Raw genomic sequence first — 19,559 nt, 5'->3', positions numbered from 1 at the left:
TAAACCAGCACCTCCTTCATCCTGGGAAGGACCCCGGGTGACGAGGAGACCCACCTCTCTCCACCCTTCCCGTCGCCCCCCGACGCGCAGCCGCCCACTCACCGGCCGGCGCTGCGCGGCGGTGCCCACCGGCGGTCCCCGGCGAGCCCCCCGCTCCGCCCGCCGCCTCTCCCGGCCGGGCCGCTCTGCCCCGTCGCCGCGGGCGACGCGGCGGGATACCGGTGGTGACCCAAGCCGCCGGCAACGCCCCGCTCTCGCCGCGCGCCGTCACGGGCGCGGCAGGCGAGGCCCGCCGGTGCAGTCATCCAGCCGGAATGCCGTGGGAGGCGCGGCGTGCAACCCCTGCCATGGGAAAAGCGGGGACGGGCCGCGACGCTGCGGGAAAGCGAGTGGTGCACGACGCGGTGTGCGCATGGCGACGAGAGCCACGTCACGGGCTCCCTGGAGGCGGCACCGCGGTACGCGGGGTCGTTTTCAGGCTGTCTTTACTATCATTACTGGTAATGGTAATGGTAATTATGTATTAAATATATAATTGGTGCTCTGGTGAGACCCCACCTAGAGTACTGCATCCAACTCTGGCGTCTCCAGCACAGGAAGGACATCGACCTGTTGGACCAAGTCCAGAGGAGGGCCACCAAGATGATTAGAGGGATGGAGCACGTCTCCTATGAGGAAAGCCTAAAAGAACTGGGATTGTTCAACCTGGAAGAGAGAAGGCTTTGGGGTGACCTGAAGGGAGCCTGCAAGAAAGATGGAGAGAGACTATGTACAAGAGCATGTAGTGGCAGGACAAGGAGGAATGGGTTCAAACTGAAAGTAGGTTTAGATTAGATATTGGGAAAAAAATCTTTACTATGAGGGTTGTAAGACAATGAAATAGGTGACCCAGGGAAGCTGTGGATGCCCCATCCCTGGAGGTGTTCAAGGCCAGGTTGGGTGGGGTTCTTGAGCAACCTGATCTAGTGGACGGTGTCCCTGTCCATGGCATGGGGGTTGATCATCTTTAAGATGATCTTAAAGATCCCTTTCCAACCCAAACCATTTTGTGATTCTATGAAATAAAGCTGCCAGCTGAGCTGCTGCGTAGTTAGCATTTGTACATAAATTCCCACCTCTGGTATTCACAGCTGTAATGAAACCTGAGGGATTTTTTTTTTCCTCTAGCATTTATTCTATTATTACTATTATTATTTATAGTAAGCAATTTATTAAAATGCACATTGTTAATACTGATACAGGGGAGAAACTTTGAATGCTATATGTATTCTAAAACATAAGAGTACTTTTGGCAGGGAAGTCTTGTTTTAAGCTTCAATTCTTAACATTAGCTTGAACTTCCTATTTTTTAATGTTTTTGAGAGCGAGGGGCAAGAAAAGGAGGAAATTATTTTGACACAGTAACTACTAGTAGCACCATAGAGGGAAAGGCAGAAAATTGTTTTAGCAATTCAGATTCCTATCTGCTTCACCAAGCTGAGCAAAAATGGGAAGCTGTCTTCATTATACTTTTGTTTTTATTATATTTTTGTTTTGCCCTCTCCCTCATTAACTGGTGTGGTAACTTTGTGATGGTTTAAGAACTGTTGACAGATTAATTGATTCTACCTCAAGTCAACTGGGTGGAACGTGGGGCTACGGGAATCAGTTTTCTGGAATCCAGAGGATTTGACCACTTGCACATAGGTTGCTGAAATGAAAGTACAAGAAAACAACATTATATTTTCTGAAACAAAATATGCCTGTTTCCTTTACTGAAATAAAACATCAGAGGTGACTGCCAGGTAAGATGAAGTTCAAAGGTGAGACTTGGACATGAGAAAGAAGGTCCCATAACCCACAGGTTATCTCAGGCAGAGATTCAACAGGAGATGATTGTACGTAGCAAAGCATTTAACCATGCAGTAACCAGTAAAAATGTGTTTGAACACTATTACATGTATACATTACATGTGTGGAAATACCTCTCCACTGCCAGTGGAAATGATACAACAGCAGTGTCCCCTCCCTACCCTTGTGTCCTTTCCTCACTCTACAGTTTAGCAATGTTCCATGACTATTGTTCTTCCTCCTCTGGTGTTGCCACCCAGTTTCATAGAATCGTGGAATGAATTGGGTTGGAAGGGATCTTAAAGATCATCTAGTTCCAACCTTGTTGTCCTGGGCGGGGGTACCTTTCACAAGACCAAGCTGCTCAGAGCCCCATCCAACCTGGCTTTGAACACTTCCAGGGATGGGGCATCCACAGCTTCTCTGGGCAACCTGTTTCAGTGCCTCACCATGCTCACAGTGAAGAATTTCTTCCTAATATTTAATCTAAACCCATCCTCTTTCATCTCAAAGCCATTCTCCCCTTGTCCTCTCACTACATGCCCTTACAGAAAGTCCCTCTCCAGCTCTCTTGCAGGCCCCCTTTAGGTACTGCAAGGTGCTATAAGGTCCCTCCAGAGCCTTTTCTTCTCCCGGCTGTCCAACTCTCTCAGCCTGTCTTCTTAAGAGAGATGCTCCAGCTCTCTGATATCTCTGCGGCCCCGCTGTGGACTTGCTCCAACAGATCCATGGCTTTCTTTTGTCCCCAGAGCTGAACGCAGCACTGCAGATAGGGTCTACAAGAGCACAGTAGAGGGGCAGAATCACCTCTCTTGACCTGCTGGCCATGCTGCTTTTGGTGCAGCCCAGGATACAATTGGCTTTCTGGGCTGCAAGCTCACATTGATGGGTCATGCTGAGCTTCTCACCAACCTACACCCCTCAGTCTTTCTCCTCAGGGCTGCCCTCCATCTGTTTTTCCCCAGCCTGTGTTTGTCCTTGGGATTGCCCCAAACCAGGTGCAGGACCTTGCACTTCACAGAATCACAGAATATTCTGAGTTGGAAGGGACCCACAAGGATCATCAAGTCCAGCTCTTAAATGAATGTCCTGTACAGGGATCGAACCCACAAGCTTGGTGTTATTGGCACCATGTTTTAACCAGCTGACTTGGCCTTGTTGAACTTCATGAGGCTCACACTGGCCCACCTCTCAAGCCTGTCCAGGTCCCTCTGGATGGCATCCCTTCCCTCCAGCGTGTCGACTTCACTGCACAGCTCGGTGTTGTTGGCAAACTTGCTGAGGATGCACTTGATCCCACTGTCCAAGTCACTGACGAAAATGACAATGCTTTTTGTTGCTTGTTCAGCATTTCTAGTCTTACAGCCACTTATATAAGAGACCTCACACAAGCAAGGAGTCTGATGTTTAAATAATTTCTGAATTAGTTTTGCACAAGTGAAACACTTAAGTTTAAATTCTGTTACCGAGACCTTGTGTCTCTCAGTTGTTAGTACTTTTTGTAATGCTTCCCAACATTTCACACACAGGAAGAGAGAACAGCTGTAGACAGAACTTGCCAGTGTTTAACCTAGACTGACACATGGTGTGGAGTTGCAGGACAAGCACTGCAAGCCAGTCACTTAACACTTCATTTTGTCATGAAGACAGGAGAGAGGTGCTGTTCTGTGCTCTTGCTATGAACCAGGAAACTGAAGGAAAGACAACAGGCTGGAACAAAGAGACCCAGGAACCACAGCGATATTTGTGAGCCCTGCTAAAGGACCTCTGAGAACATCCTCATGCACCTGCTTCCCTGCTTGTTTTACAAAACAAGAGAAGCAGACTCACTGCTAATTTTCTGTTGAAAGAACCTTCTTTGGTTGTGGTCCTTAAAAGTGTTGATGCTTGGCTCAAATGCCAGCCAAAATAGCTGAAACTGGCTTTTCCCAGACACCATCACAAGTGCCAGCACGCATGTTGAAGCTGATAGGGATTGTGTAAACTTTATTTTTCTGCTTGTTTGAATGAGTTTGAGCCAAATGAGTGATGTTTCTCTGTGATACTTACTCGCACCTGTATCACCCCGCTGATCTTTGTGTTGCATGTGGACTCTTGTGAGTCTATGAAGGTGCCGTGTTGAAATGCACTCTCCATTTTGCACAATCTCAGCTATAGCACTACGTAAACACTGCCTGGTTCACTCTCCCTTTGCTTGTGAGCAACAGGAAGATACTCAGTTTATACAACTAGAACACTGAAGGCAGTAATCCAGCCATTGATAACCACCGTACACCAGTTTCATTATTTCTAAGGCAGAGGGATTTTAACAGGCCTGGACTAACTTTTCACTCTGTGTGTTGGGAGGAACTAATCCAACACTAAATGTCTCAGTTCTCCCCTTTTTATCTGCATGTGACTTTTACTGATAAGGGTGGGAATGACATGAACTTTCCTAAAAGCATCCCTAGAGCTGCATTGGGCATCCTGCTGAATGTCTCTCAGGAAACATGATCTACTTTTGTGAAAGCTGTCTCAGTTGTATTAGATAGCTTCCCCAAAAAAGGCGTGAAGAAAAAAACCTAGAAATCCAGAACAAACCCCAGAAAATCCCCAGGAAGAAAAAAGTCTCAAATCATATTCTGCAATGTTACATTGGTGGTTTCCACCCCTGAAACTCAGAGGAAAGCTTGTCTCTGTCTTTAAAGATGATAGTTTGTACCCCAAAACAAGGAGATGAACTGCTTCAAGTACAATAAGCCCAAAACACCCAATTTCCTTCATGTGTTGTTTGTAGCATGTAGCATGTTTAAAAAGCCCAGAGTTAACTTGCTTTCAGAAGAGGAGCAAGGGCTAAGCAAATTGCTCAGACTCACACCAGAGGTCTTTAACATGACTGGATGGAGACCAGGACAGTGTGCCAGGCTCTGTCCTCCCACCAGGAGGAGATGGGACCATGAAAAGATGCCCACACGTATTTGCATCTGTCAGACGTGTGACACATGCCTGTATTTGGTGGGTACACGGTTATTATCATGCAGTTTCTTGTCTCTAGGAGGCACCCATTCAGCACTTGTGCCTTTAAACTTTGTCATTAAGAGGCTGCTGTTTTGGTACAAAGGGCAGCCTCAGCGTATGGGGACAGATGGTACTTTACCTCAGTAGGGCCCTTGTAACTTATATGAAGCTGGAGCCAGAGGAGGCTGAGATTTGAAAACACCTTTCTCCCCGCTCCCTCTGTGACTTCACCATACCAACAGGAATTTGTTAGATGAAGACGTCTGCCGCAGTACAGGATGCGGGCTGGCAAGGGGCTCCTCTCACATGCTCAAGGCAGGACCAGAAACCTGAAAGGTCCCCTGGAAAGGGACGATTAATGGAAGAGAAGATGCTTACTCAGGGACCAAAGGGAGTGCTTCTTGCTTCAGAATGCTGCTTTGCCTGAGTAACATGCTTTTAAAGTCAATCCTGCAGCTATGTAAACCTACAAGGAGGCTTTCAATTTCAGCTTTTTTATTGTTACAGAAGCTCACATTGCCTTTACATTTGCGTATTTTGAAGAGAAAACTGTCTGCAGCACTACATTTATCCATCTGATCTATCTGAAAAAGGTAACATACAGATATCGCGTCCCAGACACTTGCACGTGAAAGGGAGCAAAGTGAGAAAGACTGCAATAACCCTTAGAGTGGTTTTATTTGTTCTAGTGCTACAGATGATGCAGCAAGGTAGTTGCTCAGAGAGCTTTTCACTGTGTGTGAACAGCTGTCATGTTTATTAGAAATAAATCCACACCCTAAAAGTAGCATTGTAACACAAACAGCTGCATTTTCTTTACTGGTGTACAAAGTTACGCTTGAAAGGCTGTGTTTAATTGCATAGCATAATGATTTAAGCATGCAACTACAATGACAAATTTTATGCCAGTAATATAAACAGCACACAATCCCTACAGGTTGTCTGGATGTTTTAATAACACACAATGTTTTAATAACTTTTGCTTGAATTGTGGTTGACTAACTCCTCTAAAATCAATACAAAATGTAGCAATTTACATCTTTGAAATTTTCCTCAATTTTCACATCCGCTGTGAATCCTTCCAGATTTTTTAGTTATTTTCTTTGGCATTATTCTGCTCTTATGCTTTTTTCTCTTTAAACTTATAAGACTGTAAGAATTGATTTTTATTCTACATGTCAATTGCCTCAATATAATATGGCATACAGATGAGAAATCTCAGTTCTGTAAGTGTGTTATATATTCCTAAACTCTAGAACTCTCCATCAATCTTTCTGGGTAGGAAACTCCCTCACCACCAACATTTTTTTTTGTTATCGTTATTATTTTTTAAGGTTAGTATATGAGCTAATTATCAAACTGATGTTGTTTAGCTGAATCTGTTCTAATCAGCAATTTAAAACACCTGGTAGAAGAATTGCCATAACAGTTTAACAAAAGCCAAGTGAGATACACAGCAAGTACACTAAAAGACAAGGTAAACTTGCTGGACATGAATTAATTTAGTGTTTTTGTGAATTCCATCTTCATGTGGCTTGACTTTTTAAAGTGGTGAACAGTCCACTACTGAAACAGTCCACTATTAACTAAATTTCTATAAGGTTCAATTTAGTGAGTCAGACTGAATGCATTGTTTTCACAAAATTACAAAAAAGAAGGAAAATATTCTATATCAGAAATAATTATTTTAAAAACTCAGTTATTTGTACACTGTGCATTGCAATTCAAGTTTATCAGTTTAATGATGGCTTCAACACACAGAACCTTATAATTATAACTAGCCAGCTGCTCACACTAGTTTACATGGTGCTTTGTTTTTAACCATGATTTCATATTTATTGAAAGAATACAGTAGCTTGCTGTTACTCAAAACATAACATAGCAGAAATATACATCAAACATTTTAAAAAACCAAAACCCAAAATGGAGTCTCCAAGAAGTTACAGATACCTAGAAACTTAATAATAATGATACCAAGAGGAAACATTTTAACCCCTGACCAATCCCCTGTGTCTACTTAGCTCCCTTGCTTGGCACACACAGTTTGGGTGCAGGTTCCCCAGTACTAGTCAGCTTTCAAAATATCTAGCTTTTAAACCAGCATTGCTCCTCTGTTTTTTTCTTCTTCATGGATTAATGGAGAAAGGCTGCTAGGGAAGGTGCATTCAACACTGACCTGCACTGCTAACCAGGTAGGATGTTGCATTTTTAGACAGGATGGAGTTGTATTCATGGATAAAGTGAATTCTGCAGCGGTACCCATGCAGTATTGGTCTGACCAGTTTTCCAGACCCCTTTAGACAAAAAGCACTTTCACTGCAGATGGTTTTCAGGACCATGAATGTTAACCCTGACACCCATGTGATGCTGAGCGTGCTTGGTGGGAGTTATCTGAACCTTCCTGCCTTCAGGTTGAGGGGATCAGTTCTTGGTGTGGCTATGCTGGGCTGTCCTTTCTGCACAGAAAGGCTGGACAGTCTGTGCTCTTGATACAGGGAATCAAAAAGCAACATGAAGTCAGCATGTTTCATTTCTCAGGTTTCAGTTTTTCCATTTCTCATTTCAGAGAAACTTAGCTGGTCTTTCCATTCATCAAAAGACTCACAGCAGATAAATGGCCCATTTAGGTGATTTATTCTGCAAATTGTCTTGCTTTCATTTCTTTTCTTTCTTTCTTTTCCTGCCATTTCTTTCAGTTGACTATAATCTATAGCCACCTTCCCTTCATCTTTTTTTCCATTCCCTGATTAGCATTTTCCTTCTTACAGATGGACTGTTTCTCTCAAAGTTTGAGGAGTCTGGCAGGAGTTGTAGCTATGAGCGGGTTGCACTTGCTGTCAAAGGAGGCTGTTGTCTTCCACAAGTGCTGCACCTCCATGTTGCTTTCTCCTAGTTGTGTTTGGGGCTCAGCTCCTTGTACCATTTTAGAGATTGTGTGGGGCTGGTTTGAAATTATATGCAAAATATACTTCACTCAGCACAGCTCCAGAAAGGCACTTTTGGGGAGAAAGGTGTTGTGATGTGCTGCTTCCTGACCTCTCCTCAAATCCCAGACCACTGGGCTTAGCATCCACAGGGTCAGCCCAATAATGTATTTCCCCACCTGCATGTATTTGCCATTTAGGCAACATCTAGTCAATATTCAGCACTCTCAAACCTTAAGGTCTGACCTTCGTGCTCAGCGTAGCTGTTGCCCAGCAGGAGCCCATACCGATAGCTCTCCATGCTCTCAGCTGGTTTGGGCTTTGTAGGGATGGAGTCATGCTGGTAGAGCAGTGCTGACTTTACCATCCCAAAGTCTTCCTGAATCTTCATCCCTGAATAGATAGCACCGGAGACGTTTTCTGCCACGTGGGTGTAGCTCTGGAGGTTTTTCACGTCGCAGAGGTTGTCACTGTACTTCAGCGCAGGCGGCTTGTACGCCTGGTAGGACACCTTGGTGGTGGTGGTGATGACCGTCTGCAACGGTGGGGCTATGGGAGCGGGGCTGGCACTATACCTGCAGGGATAGTCCCCACTGTAGTAAGCGTGGTTGGCACTTGTTTGCATCTGTCCATAGTCACCCTGGTCTCCGCTGCCAGTTTTCCCCCAAGCTGGTTTCAGTCCGTAGTGTCTGCCAGGGTTATCAAAGCTCTTATCATGGGTAGTCACAGTGCTGTAGTGAGACCCGTTCAGACTGAGGGGGTCTGCATCAGTGGCAGGGCTGGTCAGATCTTTGTAAAATGTTGGGTAAGGGCTAGAGCTTATAAAGGTAGGAACTCCAAACTCGTAGCTGCATGGCCTGGGCATGTAGATCCTTGGATTTGGGCACTTAGGGTATGATGATAGCTGGTCCTCTTGGGAACTGGCCAAGTCATAAGGTACTTTGTAGAGGTCTGTGTTCTGCAGTGAAGGATAAGACTGGGCTGGAATTGAAAAATTGGAGTCTGTGATGATACCAACTCTTTCTTGGCCATCCATGCAGGGAAAATTCTGTAGGTTATTGGTGTAACTGCTGCTGTCATGGTACCTTCCTGCCTGACAAGGAGAAGTAGATACTTGAGATTAAGGAATCAATATTGTCCACACACATATTTATCTCAATACTTGTGCTATTGCTTGTTTCTGCCCAGAATTAACAGATGTAGCATAGTGTAAATCTTTTTTGCCCTCGGATCTCCAGTACATGCTTATGACACCTTTCTAATAGAAAAAAAAAATAAAAATAAAAAAATTTTAATTTGTGTCACCTTTTTAATTGACTAATGACTTTGACTTACCTCTGAGTTTAGAGGTCTCTTTTTCTGGGAATGGTGATAAGAGGACATTTGCTTCTTTATTGCACTTCGTCTTGCCTCTGCCTCTGATTTACTCTCTGGCCTGGGGTGGTCATGGACACCTTTAGCCTATTTAGGATTAACAAAGAATTAGATGTGAACGGGAAGGGGGTGAGACAAGAGAAAGTGCAGTAAGTAATTTAAGAGATAGCCACAGCATGGTTTGTAGTTTGGCACAAGAGAAGAGGGAGGGAAAACTAAACAACAAGGAGGGATTCAATGTAAAAAGAAATAAATAGAATGAATCATGATTTGGAGGTAGATAGAAAGAAAAAAATGAGGGAGAAGTTGTTGAGGACTGCAGAGCTGATGGAGGAGCGGACGTATTACCTATGTTTGAGACACTCAGGAGTAGTTAATTAGAACCAAGGGGAAAAACATATACATTTAGTTTCATTGTTTTTCTGCAGTCCAGTATCTCAGTTCTGCTTTATAAATGTATATATATAAAAATTGTATACATAGGCTTTAAAGAGGTTTCATGCCACAAGATGACAAATATTCTCTTAAAATAATACACCTTCTTGAATAGGACTGAAAATTATATCCTGGAAAACCATCCAAAGATGCTCTGCTATTGAAATACCTGTGGATATGCAGATCTATGTAACCAAAACTATATGGTAACTGATGAAGTAATGTATTCTACATGTCCTTACCCATTACATTTGTCTGAATGCACCAACATATAGTCCCTAATACCAAGTAGGAAGCTTAAAATTGATTTTTAAAACACTGTCCTTTCTCAAGCAGAAATTAAATTCTAAGCAAGGATTTATCAGCTATTTTGATGGTAAAAGTCATCTGGTTTTGCATGTCTGTAACAGAACATCTGAGTAAGAATAATACAAAATATGGCCAATTTTCTTCCATTTACTGACCGGAGAACAGAATTCACTGTCTGTGGGTCAGGGAAAAAATTCATCTGGCAGAGAATGTAATCTCACGGAACAGAAACCTTATGTTATGTTTTTGTTCTAATGTTGCTATAAAAAGAACAAATCAACGGGAAATTTCAGATTTTAGCTTTCTAAATTTCCTTTTTTTCCTCGCAAGATTTTAAATCCTCAAAATTGAAAGGCTAGTTTCACGTGAAGTAGAATTTTCATGTATCAACTCCTGCAGTTTAAGCTAGATTTTTTTTTTTCTATTTGTTTTAACAGGAAATAAGTATTAAGTCCTTGGAAAAATTCAGTTGTCAGATGTACTAGGGTGCAAGATAATCTTTTTGTTTGTATTTGCGTTCTGTAAACATGAGAATTTTAGACATCAATTTCGATGTTATAGTGAAAATTGAATATTGTCAACTCTCAAGTACTGTTTTTAAAAAAACAGCCAAGTGTTATTGTTTCATTTGTTTTTGCCATACTTGTACTAAACAGAAATTCTGTCATGGACCAGAACTCTGCTGTGCTCACCATGTTCATTGTTAAACACAAAAAAAATATAGCGTGGGAGTAGGAAGAAATCTCTCTCCAGATATTATTTTATATACAGACATAATTTATATATATGTGCACAAATAAATATGCCTGATTTTTACCTGGAAGAATATTGCTTTGCCATCAAGCCTCCAGAAGTTTGTGACGGGATAGCCACTGTGTCCTCGGCAAGGAATCAACTCAAGGGCTGAATTGCAGTTTGGGCAGGCTTTCTCTGTGAATAAAGACAAAGAAACTACTGAAGAGATTGGTTGAAGGCAAGGATGTTTCCTGAGAGTAAACAGAGCTCAAGAGCAGTATGATCAGACTTCACTGAAATTCCAGTTAAAATATATTGTTCAAGGAAACACAACATAGACTACCAAACATAACTGAGTGGTATGAACTAGAGCTGCATACTTGATATAAATGCTAATGATGTAAAGGATTTAAAATCCATTTTCCCTTAAGTATTTACAAATAGACATTGATGAAATTCGTAAATAAATCACAGTCTTTACAATTATGGCTTAGTCTGCCTGCAAGTAAGAGTGACTCCAGTTTAGACATCAAGCCCAGATGAAAGAAATGTGACCCCTTAGGCATCCCAGCTTTCTTTGGCTATCCCTCACTTTGTTGCTTCTGCCGAGCCTTGTCGCATATGGCAGGGCGAAGCTGCAGCCTGGCTCCTCCGGGCAGAGCACAGCTCCTGGCACACACCACCACTCCCAGGCAGGACTTCTTAAGGATCTGGCAGTTGTGGTTGTTGGTGTTGCGCATGGCCCAGCCACTGAGGTGCCTCTGCGCGTTCTTCTCCTCGCTGGAGTAGATGAGCCGCACGTAGCCATCAGGCCATTCCTGGAAGGCATCAAAGTGCTTGGGCTCCTGCAGCAGGGCAAGTGGGGTAGAGGGGCAAGGCAGCAAGGAGAAGAGCAAGAGAATATTATCAGTATATCACAACCTGATGTTTTTGCCCTGTTACAAAACACGCAACAGGAAACAAAAGCTTTTTCCATGACCATCCAAGCAGGAGAAAAAGAATTATTGAAAGAATAACTTATTCAGAAACGCTCTAGAAAGGAAAAGGCAGTCTGAGCTTCCATGTTTCAAGAGTCAGGATCCTTTCCTCCTTTGCACCACGATCCATAATTACATGGTCTGTTGTCACAGGTGCCTCTTTACAGTGGGGTTACCCAGCTGTAAGGCATCAGCCTGGTTACCAAAACTTACTAACTGGTCTGCCACCAGTGTGCCCAGACGGGACACAGACCACCCTGATCATGACTGCTGTTAAGTTCTCCTTGTTGTGGGACCATGCACCTGCAGGCAGGAAACTAGAAGTTTTAGCTATGGAATGGTTTCTTAGATTGTATCTGAGTTAAGACTTTTGCTAAGAAACAGAAATAAAAAAAATTGCCCTTGCAAATACAGTTCCAATATGCATAGTGGCTCAAAGAAAGAACATTTCAATTTTGGATTTCACTGGCTTTCTAGAGCTCCTTACTAACATGTAGTTACTAGAACAATGAAAGAACAACTGAGATTGTAAACTGTAAATATTTACAGTGCAAGTAAAGAGTTCCTGCAATGCTTATTTAACATATATATGTACCACTTGTGAGCAATTCCAATGAAAGCAATAAACTACCAGCATTTACAGTATTAAGACACTCTATAATAGCATGGACTATTAAATTAAATAAACTTGAAGCAGAAAAAAGTTGTAAGTTAGCACATTTAAAGCTCGCAAGTAGACAGAAATTGGAGTGCTTGGTAACATTAAAATATCACATCAACAAATGAAGGAAATATTTAGATAAGTTAGGTTAGAGTAGTAAAAAACAGTTAATTCAAGCTTCTAGTCAACATTTCTTGAACAAGAAAGAAGGAGAAGGAAACTGGCCAAACTGAGCCACAGATTATATTAGGTCTTCGAACACAGCTGGCCAAAGCTGTGTATTGAGTCCGGATTTTTATTGCCAGTCATTTCATAAGGACTGGGGAAAAAAAAAGTGAAAAGGTGCAGGAAAAATAAGGCAGACATAAAATGAAGTTTTTCTCCGACGGAAGGTTGCTCCCCTGTTTCCCTAGTAGCCTACATCCTCCTCTGTTACCCTCCCACCCACCCGTTACCTGCGGCAATTTGGGGTCGTTGATGTCCCAGGTCTGCTTCATGGCGAGAAGCAGCAATGGGTGATGACTCCCGCTTTTTTATGCCGTCGGGGCGTCGCCCAGTCGGAGGGGAGTTCTCAGCCGGCTCCGCAGGTGGAGCAGCAGCACAACCGCCGCGCACCTGCGGCGGTAGGTAGGGCAGGCAGTGCAGGGGCTGCGCTCCCCCTCCGCCACGCAGGCGGGTTTCGCTACCCTTACCTGGAGGTGTGTGACGGGGGATAGCCGTGGGGGTTTGGCGCGAATCCACCCCCTAGCACCGGGGGCCGTGACCTCGGCAAATTTGAGCAGGGTCTGGAAGTCTAACCCGGCGGTGGCGGGGCTTTGCCGCTCGCTCCCACAGGTGCTGGGATGGAAGAGGTTATGGGGAGATGGGGACCCAACTCCGTCTGGCCGGGACGCCCCTGATGTTGGATTTCGAGCGCGGCTCGGAGCTACCTGCAGCTTGAAAAGCCTCGGAGAGGGAGGCAAAGGCGCTGAATAACCTGCTCTTTAGATGTAGATGTAAACGAATTCAACATTATTTGGGAGGTTTCCCCTTCGCGCCGTGCTCTATAACACCCAGTTTAAAATGCAAAGCTAGTGCCGGTGTTATCAGCACGTCTTGACTTATTAAAAATTTATAAGCTTTTTATTACCTTTTCTTTTTGGAAGAAATAGCCGATGGGTTGTTTGTGTTTGTTTTGTTGGTTTTGCGGGTTTTTTTTTTGTTTTGTTTTGTTTTGGTTTTTTTTTTGTATGTTTGTTTGGTTTGGTTTGGGTTTTTTCTAGGAGGGGCAGGGGTTTCAGGGGGTGGAGGGAGGTTGATTTTTGGTCTGAGAAACAGAAAGAAAAAGACTTGTGCACAATAGCATAGAGACTAAGCCGTTGAACGCCAAGCGCTGCTATCATCCTTTAAACGATCCCACCTGTTCGGAATGATTTTCTCATTCGCTTCCGTCCCCTCTGGTCCAAAATTTACTGGCCTTTACCCTTAGCCGTCCACAATAAGCCCCAGCCGGTAGCAGCAGATGCCGGCTGTGGCACCCCTCGGCAGAGAGCAGCCCCCCTGAGGTTTCTCGCTCCCCTTTTGCACCCTTCGGATCGACCGGGGGCGTCTGTCAGAGCTGCAAAGCCGATCCCCGGGGGCGGGAGACCCATCCCAGATTCTGCACACCTGCGGCTTTTTAGTGCGAGTGCAAGAGTGGCATTTTTCCCCCCCTTCCCTCCCTCCCTCCCCCCCCAGTGCTGGGTTCTGGCGGGGAAAGAAGAGCTCTCGAAGCCGCGGAAAACGCTGGCGAGGCTCTCCACCCCAAACGCAGGTGTATCCGATAGCAACCAGTTACGGTCGTGCGAGGGCCGTGGGGAGGGTGCGAAGCAGCCCCTGTACCTTCTCCCGTGCACCATGGCCCAGGTAAGCGCCGCTCCCGGCACAGGAGAGCCAGGAGACGGCTGGGGGGGAGCGGGCACGGAGGGACGGACGGACGGACGGACACACCGCGGTGCCCGCAGGGCTCCCCTGCGGCTTCCAGAAACCTTCCGTTTGGATGCGTGGGGTGGTTTTCCAACTCGGAAACTAAGTAAGGGAAATCAGTCTTTTGGGAGAGAGGGGTTGAGTAAGTGGACTTCAGCTTTTGGACAGACTAAGTGTTTGGTTTTGGGGTGTTTCTGTAGGAGAGGATTTTTTTCCTGTATTTTTCGCTTCTTTTTAAAGGAAGAAAAAAGTGAAGAACGGAATAGAGATGTGAGTGGCAATATGGCAGGCAGAGCAGAAGACTATGTAAGGATCCTTTAAATGTATCCTTAGCTTTATCTTACAAATAGTTATATATGTATGTTTAAAGGTGCATTTCTTAAATGGATATGGCATGACCTAGAATTTTTATTAATTTAATATGGGAAGTGTAGCAGACTCCTTAGTCTTTTCCCTAGTAAGTGGGAAGAAGTTATTGTAAGAGTTTTGAGATGTGTAAGAATTACAAACTGGGCGCACCAAAGGAATGTCTTATTCAGTATCTTTTAAGATTTTTCAGTTAAAAGGGTTCTGTCTCTTTTGGAGGTTGACTGATGTTTCACCTTCAGATGTAACAATAAAATAAAAGTAGAGAAACAAATAAAGTTAAACAAGTAAACAAAAAGCCTGCAACTTTTAAAATAGCATTACAAGTATTTTCTCATAATTAGTGCTGCAACAATTTTAATACCCATTTATTTAACTCACTAGTTGTTTCCTTCCCTTCCCTCTGCAGCTTGAATCACTTCTCACTGATGCCTTTAAGGGGAAAGGATTTGAAAAAATAAGCGAACTGCTTCAAGAGAGAGAAGTAGAGCCTCCCCAGAAATACAGTGAATCTCTTTTTAGCCAGCTAGACAAAGCACTGAGAAAGGCAAGTATCATAAATAATCTCAACCATCCAAACACCCAAGGGTATCAGACTAATGATGCACAGCACCCTGTGTTTCTGTAGGAGCTGGACAAGAATGAATTCCAGAATGTTTCACTGCTGCTGAAATGTATTCAGGTCTACTTTAAAAGTGATTTCCAAGAAGGGAAGAGTTTGTTTATTGAGCAAGGACTGGTAACAAAGATGAGTATAATGTTATATGCAAGTTACTAATGTGATTTAAAGTTGCTTGCATCAGAAAAAGAAGGAAATGAAAACTAAAGAATGGCTTGTTGGCCATGCAGAAACATATTTTAAAAATATATTGCATGAGCTCAATGGGGAAAAAAAATACTGTCTTTCATTGCTTTTGGTGCAGCAGCCAATATTATGGTTTCACTTATTACCTGACTTAGTGGATTGTGGGTTTTGGGGTTTTTTTTAAGCTGACAGTGGAAGGAGAGGCAGAGTTTTGATGATTCCCACTTGTGAAATGATGTAAAATTTCTAAATGCATTTTAAATGCTCCAGCAAAATACAGTATTAGTTATAGAACTGATGAGCAGTTTGTGCTTTTATAATTTTAAGACCTGACATACTCTTTATGAAGATCCCTTTTTAGATATGTAGCAAACTAGATGCATTTAATCTGCAGTTGCATTTTATCTTCTGGTAGAATGGCACAATACTGATTTCAGCTGGTAATACTTGTAGTAGCAGAAATGCACTTGTGCTGAAGATGAATAATACCTGGACCTAGCACAGCTAGCAGGGAACAGTTAACAAATGCTCTCCATTTCCAGAGTTCTACCAAGGAGTCCTCAGTTCAAAATATTGTAATCCTGCCTTGTAATTATGCTTTTCAGGGACACAGTTATTCAAAATTCCTGTATGGAGATATATTAATGAAGTTTCCCTGATCTGAGCTCTGTACCTCCAGTGAAGCATAGATTTCTATTTCGCCACGTGTGGCTATGCAATATATTTAAAACCATGAAGTATTAAAATATTTACCTTGAAAAAGCTCGAAAAATTTTTAAAACATTATTTTGCTGTGAATTGATGTTCTGTAGAAATCATGTGGTTACCATGCCATTAGTAGCATGCATTGTGCCTAAACAACAAGAGTGTGTGCCTTGGACAACAAAGGAGGATAAAAGGAGGGTTGGGGAGGGAAGAGGGGAATGTCACTTTTCATGTCCTCCTAGCAAAATTTGAGCTCCTTAACACCATGTAGCTTTTGACACAGTATGTAACTCAAGTTTAAAGAGTAAAACACTGTCTGTAAAGTTTCCTGAAGACATATATAGTTTAAGGATTATTAACTCCTCTTCCCAGATTTTAACCAATTCTTTTCACTTTTACCTGGTATCTTGGTTTGAAAGAGCAAGAGCATCTGTGATCCTCATCAACCCAAATGAGAATAAATTTTTTGAAGACTTCTTTGACACTGCATTGGTATGTATGTGCCTTGAGGGGATAGAAGGGTTGCCTATATTGGATAGGAAAGCCATTGTTTGCAAACAATTTCCAGTTAAAAAATGAATAGTTGCATGGACCTGGGAGTGAGCCTGGGATGCAGTCCAGATGGTGCTGGTGGGGAGTGCCCAGGAATATGCTCTGGGCTGGCATCAGGCTGAGATTTGACACAACCTGGGAGAAGCTGCTAAAGGGCTGCAGTGTTTTCTGATTTTCTAACACGAAGCCAAGTGTTTGTTTTTGCAGAAAATTTTTCAAGAAGTTCTGATGCATTTTGTAAATAAAGGCTTTTGTGCTGAAGCTCTCTTTAAAAACCACAAGTCAGTAATATTGAGCTGCACTTTACTTGTAAATGTGTTTTACCCAAGCTGTTCCTCCAAGTCTTGTTGTCTGTAGCTTACTAGAACCGTGTCACTTTTGTGACACAGTTTGTGCATCAGAATTTATATCAATACTTATGACTCATTTTCTGATAAAAGATATTTAAGCTGAATCAAAGTTCCTTCTTTCTCTGCTCACCACACCGACATACCCGATTTTTTTTTTTTCCAAAATTTGATCTGTCTTCCCAGTACATTTCTTCCACATGCTTTTGTTGTGGAGAATGAAGTGTTTTGTTCTGCGGGGATTTGGGGTTGTTTGTTTGTTGTTTGGAGGTTTTTTAACTTTTATTTTTATTTTTCCTCAAGGGACTTCAACACCTTCAGATATACGTTGTGACATATAGTACTGTAGTGTGGAAGCATGAAATGTGCTTGTACATAAGCCCATAGGTGTAATAAAATAAAAGAAGAATGCCACGATGTGGCTTTTCCAGGGAACCTATGGGCACTGCACTCTCAAGTGCTGCTGAAATCCCTGGGGAAAATGGGTGCTTTGCTATCTTTACCCTCCCTGCATAATGCCAACCTGTATGATTAGGGTCATCATATGTGACATGCCTGTGTCAGGTGGTCCTGCTTTTCCTGATGTGGATACACTAGTGTTTTATGTTATTTAGCCCTTGAGAGTTGGGGGGGGGCATAAACACCTTGGCACTTTGAGTACTGCTGTTCTTAGGTGATAGTGTGTTAACGAAGGCTTCCTTTACTGTTTCCATCAGGTGATTTGCAAATGCAGTAATGAAGGTCAGTATTTTTTTCCTTCCATGCCTTGATGTCCTGTATCTTAGTCTCAGGAGCATGTTTCTTAATTCTGCTTGAACTCTGTCCCTTTTCTCTTCTCCCTTCCACTTCCTACCTCTCTGCAATATTTTTTTTCTTTTAATCCTCCTTTTGATTTCTCTTCAGTTAATTTTCATTAACATTCACATCAGAGCACAAAACCTTTTTCCATTTCTCTTTGCTTCCTTGTTTTGTACAAGTCAAAAAAAAAAAAGATCCATCTGTGGTATCTTGCTTAAATGTTCAGCATCAAATAATTCACTTGATCAGAATAAGTGGTGCTTCTGAAAGGGGTTCAGGCTTGAGGATCTATTCTCACCACATCTGTTTGTACTGGCTTGAGAAGTTCTTTCCTTGCTGAAGGCAACCACCTCCACAGAAAACCATGGTAACTCCTTCAGCTTACTGAACTAGACAGAGGGATGTCTGCCTGTCTCTCATTCATTTCAGCAGCAAAATTTTGTCTGTGGCTGCAGCTGGCTTTCTGTTAGGGCAGGGGAGCAGGTGCTTTCAGAAAGTATCTGTATCCCCAAACGTCCAGTCTCACAAGTCATGTAAAAATAAAGCATTACACTGTGGACCAGGTAATGTGTGCTTATTTGTCCTTGTGGCTTATTTTAGTGGGAGCAGAGTACACGTGAGCATCTTCTGGTTAGTACTTTACTGGCTTACTCTGTTGATTTTGACAATAATTCTAATTTTCTCTTGTGGTTAGGCCTCTTAAAATAATTACCCAGATTAGCAGTTAATGTATCTGCAGCTTTATTTTTTTTTTTTTTTTACATAGAAGTTACCAGTTCCCTTTCTGTCTAGGATTAGATGGTTAGAAGCTTTGTTTTAAAATGAACTTACAAGTGGGATATTTTTACTCCAACACAGCAAACTGTAGTTGCTTCAGCTGTCTTTTATATGGAGACCAGCCCATTTCTAGCTGTAACCTTTCAAAATATTTTTCTAGGGAAGAAAGATCTGCTGAATTTATTTTTACCTGAGCTAGGGCATCTAGTGACAGAAGCAAATCTTTGCTGCACTCTGCATCTGGAGGTAAGATTCCTACTAAGAGGAGAAAATTAGATACATTTGCGCACAAGTGTGTGTAATTAGAAAATATGGGGAAAATGAATAATACTGAATTATTTCCCTTCATTTTCTACCCCTTCTTTTGCGGGGAGAAAGGCTTTGAGGACCCTTAACTCTATACTCGACAATGTCACACGGGAAGAGAGAAAGCAATTCCCTCTGTCTGAGGAAATGTGCTCGCTCACGTAAGTGATTTTCCTCCTAGCTCCTGTAGCTAAATGCCATCTTCCCTCCAATAGGAGTTAGTTATTTTCACTTTTAACTTGTGATATTATGTTGTTTCAGAAAAGACCTTGCCAAAACTATTCTGGAGGTTGGTGGTAAGAAATATTTAGTGGTTATTCTTTTTAATTTCTCCAGCTTTACCTTATCTGTTTATTTATTGTAGGTGAATTGTAATTTAAATTATTTACTTGTCAAGAGTTGACTTTTAGGGAGGAAAATCACATAGTACTTTGAGAAAATATTAATAAAAAATTGGTAAATGCAGCAATGCCTTAGTTTTTTCTGGTTGGTATTAGTAATGTGTATTAACCAATAAGACAAGCTAAACAGATGTATGTAGAAAAGTAATCAGATCAGCTTTACATACACGCTGGCTGTTAGTCTTAAAAAAAATAAATTTGAATTGCTTTGCCCAGATGTGGACAAACTTCAGTTTACAAGGTTTATAGCCTCTTGAGTGAAGTCTTTTTCTCCTAATAATAACACTTTCTAGAGTTTTGCCATGATATATGGAAT

The 19,559-nt window shown here is 42.5% G+C and overlaps 3 protein-coding genes across 4 annotated transcripts in view; 1 reads left to right on the top strand and 2 right to left on the bottom strand.

Annotated features, from left to right (window-relative positions):
• Window positions 1–101, bottom strand: part of MAK (male germ cell associated kinase) — a 30,269-nt gene extending 30,168 nt beyond the window's left edge. For both annotated transcript variants that reach the window (XM_018077717.2, XM_018077721.2), the window contains exon 1: window positions 55–101. The gene's annotated coding sequence lies outside the window, so the exon portion shown is untranslated. The remainder of the gene's footprint in view (window positions 1–54) is intronic.
• Window positions 102–7,962: 7,861 nt separating this feature from the next.
• Window positions 7,963–12,739, bottom strand: GCM2 (glial cells missing transcription factor 2). Its single transcript, XM_008934494.2, has 5 exons — window positions 12,698–12,739; window positions 11,197–11,449; window positions 10,687–10,799; window positions 9,087–9,212; window positions 7,963–8,844 (listed from the first exon to the last, which is right to left on the bottom strand). The coding sequence occupies exons 1-5, from the start codon at window positions 12,737–12,739 to the stop codon at window positions 7,963–7,965; spliced, it is 1,416 nt and encodes a 471-aa protein (XP_008932742.2).
• A 14-nt stretch (window positions 12,740–12,753) lies between these two features.
• The window catches only part of SYCP2L (synaptonemal complex protein 2 like), a 29,962-nt gene continuing 23,156 nt past the window's right edge, over window positions 12,754–19,559 (top strand). Inside the window, exons 1-10 of the mRNA XM_029961688.1 lie at window positions 12,754–12,865; window positions 13,711–14,126; window positions 14,427–14,492; window positions 14,962–15,099; window positions 15,181–15,300; window positions 16,462–16,554; window positions 17,678–17,702; window positions 18,637–18,782; window positions 18,915–19,003; window positions 19,104–19,138. Of these exons, the coding sequence (XP_029817548.1) occupies window positions 12,754–12,865; window positions 13,711–14,126; window positions 14,427–14,492; window positions 14,962–15,099; window positions 15,181–15,300; window positions 16,462–16,554; window positions 17,678–17,702; window positions 18,637–18,782; window positions 18,915–19,003; window positions 19,104–19,138 (1,240 nt within the window). The remainder of the gene's footprint in view (window positions 12,866–13,710; window positions 14,127–14,426; window positions 14,493–14,961; window positions 15,100–15,180; window positions 15,301–16,461; window positions 16,555–17,677; window positions 17,703–18,636; window positions 18,783–18,914; window positions 19,004–19,103; window positions 19,139–19,559) is intronic.

The sequence above is a fragment of the Manacus vitellinus genome, unplaced genomic scaffold (assembly GCF_001715985.3).
Source record: "Manacus vitellinus isolate BGI_N305 unplaced genomic scaffold, ASM171598v3 scaffold_39_pilon, whole genome shotgun sequence".
Taxonomy (NCBI): domain Eukaryota; kingdom Metazoa; phylum Chordata; class Aves; order Passeriformes; family Pipridae; genus Manacus; species Manacus vitellinus.
The sequence above is the reverse complement of the archived record's forward strand: the minus strand, read 5'-3'. Positions and strand labels throughout refer to the sequence as shown.